This window comes from Chiloscyllium plagiosum, chromosome 2 (genome assembly GCF_004010195.1).
Source record: "Chiloscyllium plagiosum isolate BGI_BamShark_2017 chromosome 2, ASM401019v2, whole genome shotgun sequence".
NCBI lineage: Eukaryota > Metazoa > Chordata > Chondrichthyes > Orectolobiformes > Hemiscylliidae > Chiloscyllium > Chiloscyllium plagiosum.
This window is the reverse complement of record NC_057711.1, coordinates 60,284,316-60,301,264: the sequence shown is the minus strand read 5'-3', so window position 1 is coordinate 60,301,264 and position 16,949 is coordinate 60,284,316. Positions and strand designations below refer to the sequence as shown.

General features: G+C 36.9%; 1 protein-coding gene across 4 annotated transcripts in view; it reads right to left on the bottom strand.

The window, feature by feature from the left end:
- Positions 1-881: 881 nt before the first annotated feature.
- Positions 882-16,949, bottom strand: part of fer (fer (fps/fes related) tyrosine kinase) — a 205,465-nt gene continuing 189,397 nt past the window's right edge. For all 4 annotated transcript variants that reach the window (XM_043710357.1, XM_043710364.1, XM_043710372.1 and 1 more), the window contains 3 exons: positions 13,781-13,935; positions 10,757-10,879; positions 882-2,486 (listed from right to left, as the gene is read on the bottom strand). In XM_043710357.1, the coding sequence (XP_043566292.1) occupies positions 2,344-2,486; positions 10,757-10,879; positions 13,781-13,935 (421 nt within the window). In that variant the 3' untranslated portion in view covers positions 882-2,343. The remainder of the gene's footprint in view (positions 2,487-10,756; positions 10,880-13,780; positions 13,936-16,949) is intronic.

Here is a 16,949-nt window from a genome sequence, read left to right as displayed (position 1 = left end):
AACATTTTCTGTGGAACTTGCCATACATTTATTCTCCATGTGTAATACTGAATTTGCTTTGCAACAGTGAAATGCAGGCATTAAATATTTACGGTCTGTGGAAATACTAGAGCAGAAACAAAAACTTGGTTGTTTTTTGGAACAAAAGCACTTGCAATGGATTGGCTACAACACTTCAAATAAAGTCAGTAGAAATGTTGTTAAATAATGTTGTAAAATACATGCTGTGCAAAGTACTTAAAACAGATGAAGCACAGCTTATTTAGTTTCTATTAGTATTACCATAACATCTGAATCCATAAAATTCCTATATATCATACTGTTGTTTACAAGATGGGCTTAGTTTTAAGTGTACTGTAAATCATACCATTTCCTGCAAGTTCTAAACTTGTCAAAAATCAAGAATGACCAAACATATTAAACAAACTGAAAGATACATCAGTTCACACTTTGTAAACAAATTTGAAAAACAAAACCATGGAAATATTAAACCTAAAGACTTAGGATTCCTGCAAACATTGTCTTAAAATCACGATTCACAGTACAGTATTTCAATTTGTTTCATGTTTCTTCCTGCACTTCCGTATGACTTTGGTCCTACATTCCTAATAAAGATATTGCTACAAATCAATGTGCTGTAATCATCTTCAGTCATAATTTTAGAAGTGGATTCAGATATGGATCAACATACATATAAATCCATGTCTAGTGAAACATACAGGATCTAACTGAATCTAGTGAATGAATGAGACTGATTCAGTGTCATGCCAGTGATCCTTTACCACAGCAATAATCTCTGAATCAAATGTTCTCTTGGACAGTGTGACTTGGAAAATATAAATTGGAACCAAACATAAGATTGCATCAGACATCTAAACATATTAAGCTTTGAAACAGCATATTTTTAATATAAGCCCTTTCTCAAGGCCTATTGTTATTTTCTAATGTTCACTTTCACGTCAGAAGTGGATGCTGCATTATTTCACATTGAAAACTTTGCCTCAGCAATGAACCAGAGGATGAAACACATTCTGCAAAGTGCTCTCCACTTGATTTTGCACTCTGTCAGGACATGTCTGTGCACATCAGTAACAAACACTAGTTATGGAAGTTCATGTGCAGGCCAAAGCAACAGAATCCTCAGTCCCTTAATAATGTAAGGATACATACAATTTAACCAAAATTGGTACAAAAGCCATCATTGAATCTGAAATATTGTTGACATGAAGTGGTCCTTTCTAAATTATGATAAAATACATCCAGCTCCTCAGCTTCTGTAAGATCTTTTGAGTTTTGCAGTTATATTATATCATTAAAATCAATGCTTCAAATTTGGAGGGTTATTTCTGAGCAATAACAACTGAAGAAGCATTTGGCACACTTCTCTGATCCTATTGCAATTTATCATAAATTAGAGGAAATAATTATTTCAGATTATCTGAAAGTAGGAGACTTTAATATTCAAAGGGTTAACTTATTTGCATCAATATATGGACAGCAAAACAATTGTGTTCTTGCTAAAGCTTGGTCAAATGCCTACTACTGCTGGCAAAATGTTCAAATATTTTAGCAGTCAAACAACAAGGTGCATTTTGAATTCAAAAAGATCATAGATCTTAAAACTGAAGTAAACCAACAAAAAAGTGTTAACGTATTTTCATTTTAAAAAAGCATAGGTACTTGCACTGTACAGTACAGTACTTTGGAATCTCAAGCACATCATGGAAACCTAATTGTGATGTCTTCAAAATAGCAACCCGAAGAATTGTGCAGATAAGTGATCATTAAGACAAATAATTATACAAATGTCTTGTTGATATTTCCATTGTGTTATATGGCCAACCTCGCCAGCTGAGTGTTCTTGAAAATACGTGGAAATAATCACTGTCTCAGGAACCTATTTCCTGGTCGTCTATAGTAGATATTTTTGAGTCCGACAACAGCAATTTAAAATAGTCAGCTTTGGGATCAGCGCCATAAAATCTTATATTGCATTTCAATAGCACCAAGTAAACATACCATAATCTGATGTGCTCTATTTACATTTATGAAAATGACAACCAGAGGACTTTGCTTCTTAGTTAGGTGTGTGTTTTTGCAATGTGTTTTTTAATGCTTTGAGAAACCTTTTCTCTTTGATGTACCTTACAAATACTTAAGGGCCTCGAACAAAACAGGTAAGAAATATTTAAAAGTTTCAACAAAAAAATGCTGCTGCAATATAACAAATATATATCACATTAATTACAATATATCAGAGCAAAAATGGTATTGTGTGACTCCTGATGTTTCGCAATAACTGAATACTCAATTTCCTACAGTCAGCATTTACTCCTTGTGTTACTACGTTATCTTCTTCTTGATGCACAAGAGTTCTTTGTGCACATCACTGAAATTTGGTCGATTTTCTGGCTTATATTCCCAGCACCTCAGCATTATGGCATATATTTCCTCTGGACATTTCTGCGGTGATGACATCCTGTAACCTGAAACAGTTTAACAACATTTTTAAAACAAATGATTCTCTCTTAGTGTTGCACTATCCTGATGTTTGTAGGCAACTTGGGTAAAACACTGCTCTTTACAGGGCACAAGTTTCTTTCTGCTTGGTATAATTTTAGGATTAGGATAGACACCAACCCCTTTTTCAACTAGACAAATGTTTCTGGTGAGTGGTTATCCATTAATTTCCACATTTGAAAATCAAACACTTGTTCAAGTAGTTTACTTAAGTTAGGTAAACCCATTCAAACAATATTTTTGAGTGATAAAAACTTTTAAAAAATGGAAGCATCAATATTTCTTTACGTTTAATTACTTAATATTATTTTGCATTATGTTCTCAACAGTTGAGGCCGTATTTTAACATGTGCATTTGAGAGACGATAGAAACAAAAATAACCTAAAAGTTAGTTTTAAGCAGGACAAATCTTTGTCTAACTGCAAAGGGATTTTCTTGACAAATGGAGCTTAATTCTGACAACTTGTACAAGTAGGAACATCTGAACATGTATAAAGGAATTGGGAGCAGGAGTCAGACATTGCCCCTCACTCAAGTCTTCTCCCATTATTCTACACTTCTACCTATCTTGATGAGATTCTGGATGAGTGATAAGATGCAAGTCTGTCTGTCTATCTATCTCTGCCTTAAAAATACTCAAAACTTTCTCTTCATCACCTTTTAAGGAAGAAAGTTCCAAAGACTCAACCTTCTGCAAAAAAAACCTCATCTGTCTTGAATGGGCAATCCTTTATTTTTAAACAGTCACTTATAATTTAAGAAAATAAGAGATAACATATTTTCCAGAATAGTGTATGCAGTATTGGTCTCACCAATGCCCTGAATAACTTAATTATCTCTCTACTTTTGCCGTAAATTCTTTTCACAATAAACAAAAATATTCAATAGCTTGCTATTTACCTGCTGTGGCTGCAGACTAACTGCATCTGGACAATTTACAAGAACACCAATGTAATGGGGGGAGAAAACATGTATCTGTATAAGAGGAGAGTGTTGATTGGTTGACAGGTGGACTTTTTATCGTAGAGTAATGATCATGAAAAATAGACTAGTTAGATGACTATTGTCAGTTAACTGTTTAGCTTTGTTTAAATTTTAAACCAGTCAAGTTGACTGATTGATTAAGGCATGCCTTGACAAATTAGCCAGAAAATGGTGTCAACTATTTTGTTGACTACACTGTTAGCATAATCCTTTGCAACTCAGAATTACATTATAAATGTTCAATTGCAGAATCATATCTAATGTTGAATACTGATACCAACACAGATTGGTTGGGTGTGGTTAATACCTTGCCTGTTGCAAACAGTTGAAAGGATATGTCCTTGGGACATATAGCCTACATATCAAGCATCAAGTCAGCACAAACAATCATAAACTACATTACTCATTTGCATGATAGGCAGAATGTCTGTTGGCCTATCGGCAGCATCTTGTTATCACTTGTGCTGCTGCTGTATGGAAGTGTGAAAAAGATAGCTTCACCTGGTGCTCAAACATTTGCTATAGGTTACCCAACTGGGCATAGTTCCTGATGAATCTCTAATCTCTGGATTGGTTGCATTTGACCTTAAGTATTGACCATAGCCCAATCCTCAGACTGTAAGGATACTGATACCCAGACTCTGGTTGGACTAAGGTTGGTTTGGATTGGCCATAATAAATTGTCAGTTGTGTCCAGGGATGTACAGGCAAGGTGGATTAGCCCAAGGTAAATGTGGGATTAAGAGGATTGATGGGGGTTCTGGGTGAAATGCTCTTTGGAGGGTCGATGTGGACACAATGGGCCAATTGGCCTCTTTCCACACTATAGAGATCTGGCTGACTGATTTTGACCATACCCCTGGACTGAGATCAGATGAATCTCTTAAATAAATGTGGTGGCACCATCTGACTGGCTGAGTCCAACTTGATCTTACTAACAGTTGGTCGCCTTTGACTGTTACACACAGAATCATAGAATTCCTACAATGTGGAAGCAGTCCATTCGGCCCACCAAGTCCCCACCAACCCTGTGAAGAACAGCCCATCCAGACCCATACCCCTACCCTACGCCTGTAACCGTGTATTTCCCATGGCCAATCCACCTAACCTGCACATGTTTGGACTGTGGGAGGAATCCAGAGCACCTGGAGGAAACCCTCACAGTCACCTGAGGGTGGAATCAAACTGAGGTTCCTGGGGCTGTGAGGCAACCTGTGCTAACCAGTAAGTCACCATGTTACCCCATAGCGATTTACATACTGACAAATTAAATTAATAGTTAATTCATTAATGGTTAATTACAAGTTAATAAGACTCAAAGCTTTAGCCATGTAGTTGGTAATAAGTGAAATGAGAACTAACAAACAAGGCATCTGAAAGTCAAGGTTATTAATTATCAAAGGATGCCTACAAAAACTACAAATATGAGACATAAAGCATTGAATGCTATCCTTTCATTGCATTTGGTTGAGTATGTTTTAATTTACCACCGGTCGTTAAATCAGAGAGATGTGCTGATCAGGTATGCATGAGATACAAAGGACTCAGAATGTGGGTCTATACTGGCTAGGCAGGAATGCATCCATTAGAAAAGCTGAAAAGCCAAAAAGCCTTACAAAGAAGTCCGGGACAGCTGAAGACTGAGGCCAAAGCCATGATGTCGTTGATAGGTTGTGTATGCAAGTGAATAAAATGACTCAATGAGTGAAATGAGACTCCCTCCTTTGTTAACATTCCTGAACAGCAGCCAAAGTTCTTGGAAACCAAAGGATGCTTTGAAATTACACAGATGTAACATGTAGTTCTCAAGGGTAGTTTATATGCATCTGGAATTGTGAAATGTCTAAACACCTGGATGCAAAAGATAAACATGTGGAAAACTATTAATGCCTGTGATCAAGTACAATCATTTGATTTCTGTGTTAAGGATATTGTAAAGATAATTTCTAGACTCATAAGAAGATAGAAACAGTAACTGTGTTTTATTTTGAAAATATTAGACAATTAATAGGAACAATAAAAAATATTCACAAATTGAATGTACAGTGTACTTCAAGGAAAGTTAAAAATGAAATGTCTTTGAGTCAAGTTATCTCAACATGGACAACATCATCACAGATAGATAGTGACCAACCATATCTTCAGGTGTGGTGGAGGGAAGAAATAGGACTTTTGAAAACAAATTGAAATGTTGTGTACAGATTGGTGCACAACGTGATACAACACTCTGCAGACTAACATTCATATAGATAGTCAGAAAGTCTTTGGATTTTACTTGATAAGATGACAACACAAAGTTGATGGGGGCATATCCACATGAGACAATAGATAAAGAATTAGTGGGAGCTGCTCAATGACTATTAGAGGTACAGTGATAAAAGGTCAAGATGCATCAGAAGGGAACAGAACCCATTCAAATGGGTAACCAGCACACAGATGAGGCAGCTACATAGGCAGTAGCAACAAGTCCTGAACATCAGGCAGCAGCAGCAACAATTGGACCAGAGGGATAAATATGATACATTTACACGGGGATATGGAAAAGAAAATAAAGCGATGAGAAGAATAAGGAGTGGTAGAAGGTGCCAAATGGAATCTGACAAAAGCCCAAAGTGTGATAACACTATGCTGTGCTCAATATAACCTCAGAAAATATACACAGAATTGCACATCATTGGAAGCAAGTCCTTTGTGGGAGAATGGGCAGATGCCAGTGGGGATATGGAATAAGAAAAGATGCAGCAAAACAGCAATGCCTGGTATGTGCCCAAATTGATCTGAAAAGATCAGTCAAGGTTCCATGTCATTCCAATTTTGACCAAACCTGTTACAAAAACAGTTACAAATCAATTTCACAGGATCCCTCCCACCGAGTCAGGGAAAATCTTACTTGGTTGCTATTGTCCAACTTGTATGGGCAGAAGCGTATCCCACACTAGACTGTTGCTTGAAAAATGTTAAGAAGGTAATTCCAAGATGGTGAATATCATTATGGATGAATTCAGACCAGGGAACACATTTTATTGGATCAGTGACCTAAGTTGCAGCAAGTAATTCAGAAGCGATATGGAATTTTGTCTTTAAAAATAAGGAAGTATCATTCTAACAATACAGGGTGTTGGTGAGGTTGCATGTGGAATACTCTACACAGTTTTATGTGTTGGTAAAATGTGTGGATAGATGGCAGACAAAGTTCAATGTGGAGAAGTGTGAAGTGATGCAGTGTGGTACGAAGAACATGGAAATTCATTACAATATAGATGGCAGACAGGAGCATAAAGACCTGGGTGTGTATGTATACAAGTCATTAAAGATGTCAGAAAAGGTAGAGAGAGCTGATAGTACCACATATAGTATTCCAGGCTTCATAAATAAGGGCACAGAGTACAACAGCAGAGATATCACGCTGAAATTGTATAAGACACTAATTAGATGTCAATTGGAAGTAAGGGAAAAGTTCTAAGTACTACAGTACAGCAAGAATGAGAGCACATTGGAGAGAACAGAAGAGGCCTATGACCATAGGTCCAAGAATGAGAAACTTCCATTGTGAGGAAAGATTGGAGGAAGTGGCACTATTTCTCTTGGAGAGATGAAAGCTAAGTGGAGATTTGATAGAGGTTTTCAAAATAATGGGTCTGGATAGATTAGAAATTGTTTCCTCCCATAAACAGATCAAGTATCAGAAGGCAGGGTTTTAAAATGATCAGTAAAAGAAACAAAAGTGAGGTAAGGAAGAACCTTTCTGCCATCTTTAATGACTTGTATACGTATATACCCAGGTCTTTTTGCTCCTGTCTGCCTTCTACATTGTAGTGCCTTTTCATGTTCTTTGTACCACATTGCATCACTTCACACTTCTCCACATTGCAGTTAATGCCCTGTCTGGAAGTGTGGTGAGGCAGATTCGATTAAGGTATTCATGAGGGCACTGGCTGTTTATTTAAACAGAAATAGTGTAACAGGGTTATGTGGAAAAGGTAGGAATACTAAGAAAGGTGTTACAGACATGACAGGCTGAATGGCCTTCTTCTCCTCTGTAAAAACAATTTGTGATTTTGTGAATAAGCAAAACTAGCCAGAGAAGCAGGCAGCATTCAAGTCAACGTGAAGTGAGGGAGTATTGAATAAGCTAAAAGCTATGAGATGCATGAAATGTGAATATGCCTCCTCAGTCAATGTAACCCGGCAAGGCACAAGTGACCCCAGTTCAAAATGAAGTCTTCAATGGATGAAAGTGTGCACGAGTTGTTCGGAAAGTAGCCATGATAATGTAATGAGGCTGCTGTTTGGCAATATCCACATGCACTTAAGGAGGGTGGAAGAGGGCTGTGCTCATACAGAAAAATAGTGATAACAGTGGATTTGGATGAAAAATTTGTAAAGGTGCCACCACCAGGTAACATCTCCAAGTTTTATGTTGAGAATTGGTATCACCAAGTTTTGTGGGCAAGGAGGGAAGAAATGGAAGATACCTTGATATTACATTAGCAAGTAATGTGATGCAAATGCATGGAAATAAGGTAATCACTGCTCTCTGCCTAGATTGAATAGTTGCTGTTTAAATCCTTAGGGAAAAATCAGAATTCTTTTTCCTCAATGTTGGGAATACGATTTTCTTTCATTTTTGTTGCATTTTCTTAACTTTCTCACTAATGCTCTCGCCTCTCAATACAGTGGAAAATTTCATCCACTGATGTGATGAAAGACATGATTAACATATATAAATATCATTTGTTAAAGTTTGTAGTTTGAAGGAGTTGCATATGGGTTTTAGTTACTTTTGTGAAGGACTTAAAAAAAAAATCAAGTTTGGAGGGTCCTCTTGGAACTGTGAACTAATTCACTTATTATCAGAAAGAAGAATACTGCAAAACCCTGGAGTATTAACGGAAGATTGTTGATATTATGACAAGGAATATAATCACTGAGCACAGTAGTTTGCTTTTGATTTAGAATAACCAATGATTAATGCTAACTTAGAAAAACCAAGAGATTGAAAACTTTTAGCACAATTTTGGAGGAGACCTGACTGGGATCAGAAACAAATGTAGTATCTCTCCTAGAAAGGAGTATAGGACAGCTTAGGAGAAACTCAGTTAACTTGGCATAAAGATTTAGCTTGTGAGACTTGAGACCAGGAGTGTTCGGTTAGAAATTTCCACATTATTAAAAGACTCAGAAATCCTAAGTGCTCAGTCTCGTGACTATTCATGTAAGGGAACTTCACAGTTCACAGAACAGAACAGAGCAGAAAAGCAGCTGAGTCAAACCTAAAGATTTAATACACAAGAGTAATTTCCATGGATTTGAAATACTGTAAAGTAATCATGTCGGTGAATAGAGGATATATTATTTTTCTGTATCATTTAAAAGCTTTCAAAGTGTGATCTATATTTATAATAGCTTGATTTTTAAAAAAGTGTAATAAACTTTATTGTTAAAGAAAATCTGCAGCCTTTTGTTTCAGTAAATGACCACCAAGTCAAATGAAAAAGAACATCTGAACTAACAAGTCAAATTTAATTCCCGAATCTGACTTGTTCGGAAGCTACATCAACTGGGATCAAAACATTCTACTTTGGTTGTATGGAACAGTCAATAAAAATCACTTAGTTGCAGGCATACTTTGCACCCATTTGAAAACAAAGTTTAACAACTTAAGGTAAACTCAATTTAAAATTAATCACTGTGCAAAGTGTTCTTTTAATGGGATATGGGTATCATGGGCAAGGCCAGCAATTGTTGCCCAATCCTAACTGCCTTTGAAATGAGTAGCTTGTTAGACCATTTCAGAGAGGAATTAAGAGCCCATCACATTGTTGTGGACCTGGAATTACATCGAAGAGAGATTGGATCAGAACAGCAGATTTTCTTCCTCAAAAGACATTAGTGAACCAGATAGATTTACACAATAATTGATGATTGTTTCTTGGTCACCATTACTGATATTGACTTTCAATTCCAGATTTATTAAATGGATTTAAATTTTACAAGCTGCTAAGTGGGATTTGTCTCCAAATCATTAGCCTGAGCCTCTGGTTACAAGTCCAGTGACATATGTGAAGGATGATTGAAATAAGGGAATGATTAAAATGTATCCTAACTAATGAGTTTGAACCATGTTATAAATAGTTCATAGTAGCAACTAGGGATTAGACCAGCTTGCAAAAGTCATTATAAGATAAGAATTTGTAGAAGGCTATAAAAGCTCAAAATTTGCTGTTATCAGCAAATCAAATGACATAGAACATAAATGGTACAGCACAATACAGAGGCCCTTTGGCCCATGACGTTGTGCCGAGCATTTATCTTAACCTTATCTTATGACCTGGAATGAAATTGCCCACAATAATTTAAAAATTTCTGAGGTGCAAGAGGCTCCTCTCCTGGTGGCAATGTAAGTCTGGCAAAAAATTACAGGGATCTCCAGGTGTGCATCAAGCAAAATAAATAGTCAATTCCAGTGAAACAGATACCAAACCAGGAAGTCAAAGAATAAAACTGTCTCACCTTTAATTTAAAGTAACAGATCAGAAAATAAGTTATTGAATTAAATGAATCCAAAACAAAAAAAAAAGCAAATCAACATTCCACAAATAAAAAATGAGTTTTCCAAGGATAGTGAGGGCCTTGATCAATAATTATGAAATTAGCAAACTGTTAAATAAAAGTTTAACCTCATTCAACAAAGTTTAAATTTTTGAAGGATTTTACATCAAGCCTAACAGCCTGGGGATGAGGGTTTTCAGTCGTTCATAGATTTTCCATTGATTTAAGTCTGTGGCAGAAACTGCAGCCTGCAAAATCACTGACACAACTTCTGGATACCTAAATTTAATGCGCATGTTTAAGTCAGTGTCAGAATATTGATGGCAAACAGATCACTATCAACATAAAACATTGGCCAATGTCTTTTGCTTATTAATGACATCCTCTGCCTTTTAGGTTTAATCTAGGTCTAATCTATTTTGGGTTTTGTGGAAACTAATGACAGTATAACAAACATTCATACTGAGATGAAGAATTTTCATTATCGCTTTAACATAACAAAAAAGTTCATTGATAAATATGGGCCAAGCTCACAATAGTCAAATATGTGTATCACACAGAAAAAGGCTACTCAGCCTAAGTTGCTGTTTATCCTCTTCATGAGCAGTCACAGAAAAATAGCATGTAGCAATACAAACTTCAACTAATCAGAATGTATGTATCACTATATCAGTATTCAGTTTTTAGTGTTAACTGTACCTTTTTCAACCTGTTCTCGTGCCTGTTGATTAGTCATTCCAGGATATGGACACACTCCCAAGCTGAATGTCTCCCACAAGAGTATCCCATAGCTCCACACATCACTCTCTGAACTGTATCGTCCTGTGACAGAATATTTATATCAAAAATCCCTTTATTAATTTCAAGCATTGAAATTGTTTGTACCTTACAAACTAATTAAAAATAGATAAATTTGAATCTATGATAAAAGTCGAGAGAAGGCTCGTCATGCGCAATTGGATGTTATCAGGGAGTGTACCAATGTGGGCAAAGTATTTTTATTTTCTCTTTATAAAGATGACAATTCTGAATCAATGTAATTCTTGCCTTCAGTACCAAAGTTCAGTTGACTTCATAGAATCCTTACAGTGTGGAAACAGGCCATTCGGCCCACCAAGTCTGCATGACTCTCCAAAGAGTAACTCACCCAGACCCAATCCCCTACCTGTTACTCGACATTTCCCCTGACCAACGCATCTAACCTACACATCCCTGAACACTATGGACAATTTAGCATGGCCAATTCACCTAATCTGCACATCTTTGGACTGTGGGAGGAAACCCATGCAGACACAGGGAGAATGTGCAAACTCTCCATAGACAGTCATCGGAGACTGTAATCGAAACAGGGTCCCTGGTGCTGTGAAACAGCAGTGCTAACCACTGAGCCAACATGCCACTGTTCTTCATATATAAGTGTAAATAAGGTTATGCAGAACGTCATGCAGAAAATCAAAGTCATCCTTGCTCCTGAGCTCATCCAAAGTTCACTCCTAATAATTGGTCACAGAAAAGAATGCTTAACTGGACTATGAAACTTGAATGATATTTTCTGTCCAGGATTGGCAACCCCCCACTGTAATTAGCTAACATATCCAAGAATGCTAAACAACTAAACTGTAGAGGATCTCTTCACAATTTTTTTAAAACAGATGAATTAATTTATAGATCCTATGCTTCAATTGCCCAAGTAATGCACTGCACATGAACTCTTTACAAAGCTGTGCAAAAGTTGCATGCTGTAAATTGAAGCCTGCAAATTTTAGTCTCAAATACCAATTCTTGGTAAACCTAGACATTTTCACGTATGTTACTTTCCAAATCTTATTTACAGTAGTTATTATTCAGCTTAAAAGAGATCTGGAAGGGCTTTTAGAAAAGGTTTTTTATGGTGATCTGTTTGGATGCTTAAAATAATGTGCTTACTGTTGATGCTTTCTTCATTGTTTGGATAATGTGACCAAGTAAAACAAATCAAATCTCACTAAAAGAGCTTGCAAAAATCAAAATGATTGAAATAAAGTTTGACATAAAAAACGTTAAATATTTCACATTTAAAAACATGATTAAAATTAGCAATCTAAGTAGTGTCCATTTACATTACTAATGTTTTTACGTGAGGGTTTCTGCCTGCCTGGAAAGCCTGGTTTTGATAATTCACCGAGTTATGTAAAACTCTGTCAGCTGAAGGAAAACTATAGAATATGAACATATGCTGTATTCACTTCTCCTGTGACAGAAGAACAGAATTACTTAATTACAGTGAAAAGATGGATTTTGTTTTGGTGAAAACACAAGACATATTTGTTCCCAAATATTTTGATAATACTGCAGAGGAAAGACATGTCTAGGAGACACAGGAGGGGGAGAGTGCCTATGCATAACTTTGTTCCATTGTAATTGAATTAAAAAGCTATTATTTGGTATGGGCAGCTTTAAAATACTGATTACATATTCAGTTCATAGAATATTTTATTTGATTATCTTTTCTCATACTAGAAAATTATTTCTGAACAAATCAAAAATGAAACATCCAATTTGAAAACTTTTTCACACAACCAAGGCTTCAATATTGGCAGTTGTGGTTTGTTCAAACTTTTGAGAGTTTACTGTAATTAGTACAACTGTGTGAATTAGAGACAAGTGATATTTATTTTCTAACTTATATTAAGCAAGTAAGGGTACCAGTGGTCCCGGACATTGTCAAATTTCTCATCAAATGCAGATTAATGTTTTAAAGAACTCAATAAGAAACTCAAAAATCTACTTTCCCCCCCCCCAAAAAAAAACCCACCGCCCCATTCAGAGAATCCACTGATTTGCAATGGGAAGTGTCTAAGGAGAATACGTTCAAACCTCTAATGCTCGAAGCAATGTCACTACACTTCTCTCCATCCCAGTGTTTCTAAACACCCAGGGATCTATGTATAGCTTTGCCACACTACCCATCACATTATTGTATAACCTGCAGGAACTTTTAAAAACAGTTCTTCATGGGGTGTGGCTGTCACTGGCGAAGCCAGCATTTATTGCCCATCCCTAAATATCCCAGAGACCAGTTCAGAGACAATCACATTGCTGTCAGTCTGTAGTTACATGTAGGCTAGATCAGATATGGATGTCAGTTTCCTTCCCTAAATGATACTAGTGAACCAGATACTTTTTTCTGATAAATGTCAATAACTCTGGTCATTAGACCATTCAGTTCAGAATATTATTGTATTTAAATTCCACCATCTGTCAAAGCAGGTTCAAATTGGTCTCCAAATCATTACCTGGGTATCTCTGGGTTAATAGTTTTGTGATAATACCACTAGATGGTCACCTCTCCCTTTTATGAAAAAGCAGAATTTAAAATTGAAATCATAAATGGAGGAAAAAAATGATAACATTTACCAAGGCCTCTGATGGACATTTTTGAAGAGAAAACACCAGTGTCATGGAATCAGTTTGCAGAAATAAGTACACGAATAGCAAAGGTTTGGAAGGATATGGGCTAAGAGCAGGTTGGTGGGACTAGTTCAGTTTGGGATTATGTTCGGCATGTACGGTTGGACCGAAGGGTCTGTTACCATGATGTAAGACTTTATGGCTTGAAATGTTGGCAGTTTCCAGAATGTAATGTAATAACGGAATTTTGCCTATTCAATCAGTGTTAAGTAAATAGTTGCGATAAAAATACACTGCACAATATTTGCATTAGATAAATTAACACTTTTTTACCATAGTTTAGAGCCTCAGGAGCTGTCCATTTAATTGGAATTTGCTTCAAGCCGGACGATGAGTAAATTCCATCATCTTCCTGTCTTGACATTCCAAAATCACTGATTTTAAGAACATTATTGTCACCTACAAGACAGTTTCTGGCAGCAAGGTCTCTGTTAAAAATATAAAATATATGAATATTAACTTGATAAATGATACCTTAGTCAACCTTCAATAAGGAGGATGGATATAATGCACATCACTATTCAATTATCATCAAGATTTCTTACCTCATTCAAAAATGATTTTACTTAAAAGGTAAAATATCCCATAAAATATTCCATCTTCATAAAATATTCACTCCCTCTTCACCAATCTATTATTTATATGCTACCTTTTGGAGGACATATTAATCAACTCCAAGTTAACTTGCTTCAATTTATCATGATTTCTTCAAGAAAGTTCACCTCTATTGTTCCTCTTTTCGACTCCACTGTTGAAAACTGCAATTTATTTAATATTTTCTTCCAACCTCCATAAATTGCAACTCATTCATATTGCCACACTTTGCATGCTTACTTCCATCAGTCTTTCCTTGCCAAACTCCAATTCACCCAAATAACTGTCTTCAAGATACTTATTTTTAGTTTCAAATTATCCACGGTCTCCTTCAACCCCAGCTCAGTCATCTCGTCCAGTTTTATGTCCTAGCATAGGACTTTGCTCCTCTGATGTCTGCTCTTCTTTGCTGCTTCTATGAGACTGCTGATTGTTTGCACACACCTGTGACTCAAGATCCACAGCAATGTGGCTGGCTTTGAATTATCCTTGGAATGGCCCAGCAAGTCACTTAGTTCAAGGGCAATTAAGGATGGGGAACAAAAGCTGGCCTAGCCAGTCATACCAAGATTCCATGAAGGAATTAAAAAGAAACTATAGGAAAAATAATGTTCCATGAATAGTTTAGTTCAGAGTGTATTAACCGACTAACCAAATATTGTGCTTCTTTGTTGTGGCTGAATGGCAAAGCTTTTATATCTTAAGTCATTGTCAAGAATGTATCTTCAGAACAAGGAAAGATAACGATTGCATTCTATGTTTTTAGTTCAGTGTTTTATCTAGAAAGCAGTCACATTTTTGATAAATGTATTTAGAGTTAGTGTTTATAACAATGTGTGTTTATTTTGCAAACAAATAATTTTTCTAAGCTTTTGACTGAATATGTAAGGCTATCTCATTACCTCACCTTTTATACATTGTTTATTTTGCAATTATTCTATATGTGCATTTTGTACAACTTTTTTTTGTAAATATATTTATTAGCAATTTTTTTTTAACTTTAGAAACATAAAATAATTGAAAAATACAAATCAATAACAAATATCAGTATAATAAAAAGAAATCAAAACACAAATTACAACACAACTACTGTCTACTAACTACTAACTATTCATGGAACACCAATAAATAAGTAAATAACTAATACATCAAAAAAACAGAAAGGAAAGCAAAAAAAAACACAAAATACAGAGCAGCTATGCTCAGTGCAAAGCTCCCAAACAAAGGAACAGGAGCATTGTATATACACCCGTATTAACTCAGGAGACCCCTTCCAGGGCCCAGGGCGTCACAAACCTAACCATCCTGGTTAAACAAACGCCCTAGTTAAGATAACTGATAAATCTAAATAACTGAAGTAGGGCGGCCATGTCTGTTGTGTGGTGCACCATGTTTGTGAAAACGTCCAAGGGAATGTGCTCCATAACTAATTTCTGCCTTCCCAGCAAGCCTGGCAGGTTCTCAGACACCCAATTCATCACAATATTCTTCCGTGCACAGTACGCAAGAATATTAAATAGTTTCTTCCCATGCCTGTCTAAATATGGTAAATTCAGTAGACCTAAGAGGAGAGATATCGGGTCTACTTTGACTTCAGTCCTCAATACCCTCCCTATCTCTCCCGCCACAGTGCTCCAATAAACACGGAGCCTGTGGCATGTCCAGAAGCAATGGGTAAGAGTACCTACACTTATTTTACATTTGGGGCACACTGAAAATGCCCCTTTTTTAAACTTTGCTAGATAGTCTGGTGCCAGATGAACCCTGTGCAGAACTTTTAACTGCATAGTGTATGTCCTATTATAGATTGTGATCTTTCGATCATTCTCCCATATGTTCTCCCATGTTTCAGAAGAGATCTCCATTCCTAGTTCTTGTTCCCAGATCTCACATAACCAGTTAATATCCTGCTAGGCCCTGCCACACAACAGGCGATAGAGGGCACTAACCAAAAGGGTGCTTGTGGAATGTAGCAACAACCTCTCTGTATCGGGCTTATAGGGCTTAGTGAGAAGTGTTGTTTTCTTCTGGATGAAATCCCTAACCTGAATAAAACAGAAAAGGTCTCTGCTGGGCAACCCATATTTGCGGCTCAGCTGCTCAAAAGACATCACAACCTCCCCCTCAAACAAGTCTCCCAAACTAGAAACTCCTCTCGCTGCCCATAGTTTGAACCCTGAGTCCATCATCCCTGGTCAGAACCCTGGCATGCCAACTATAGGTGTAAGTGGCGAAGTTATGGATAAGCAACCCTCACTCTGATGCACTGCCTTGACTGTACTAATGACAATGGGGTTCCGGCAGTGGTCCATAACTGTCCTCATCTTATCCATGAACAAGTTAATAAGAGGGCACTTTGCCTGGGAGACCTCAACATCCAGCCACATTGAGCCTGGATCATTACCTTCCCAATCACAGACAAAGGACAGCAGGGAACTCAACTGATACCTCCTGATGTCTGGGAAATCAACTCCTCCCCCTCCTTGAGGCAACTGCAATTTAGTAAGTTTGATGAGGGACCGCCCATGATGCCAAACAAAGGAACCAAACCATCCCATAAGCTTCCGTAGTGTTGACCTGGGAAACATTATAGGGAGCATATGTGTGGAATAAAGCAAACAAGGAAAACATTCATCTCAATGAGAGATATTCAGCCCAGCCATGAAATTGGAAGAGCCTCCCATCTCTGGAGATCTCGCCTAATATTGTCGAACAAGTGAACAAAGTTAGTCCGAAATAACAGATCAAACTTGGGGGTAATAAAAATGCCTAGGTATCGGAACCTTGCCCGTGACCACTTAAAAGGGAACCTCGGGCCACCTTCAACTTCTGGCACATCCTTAAGGTT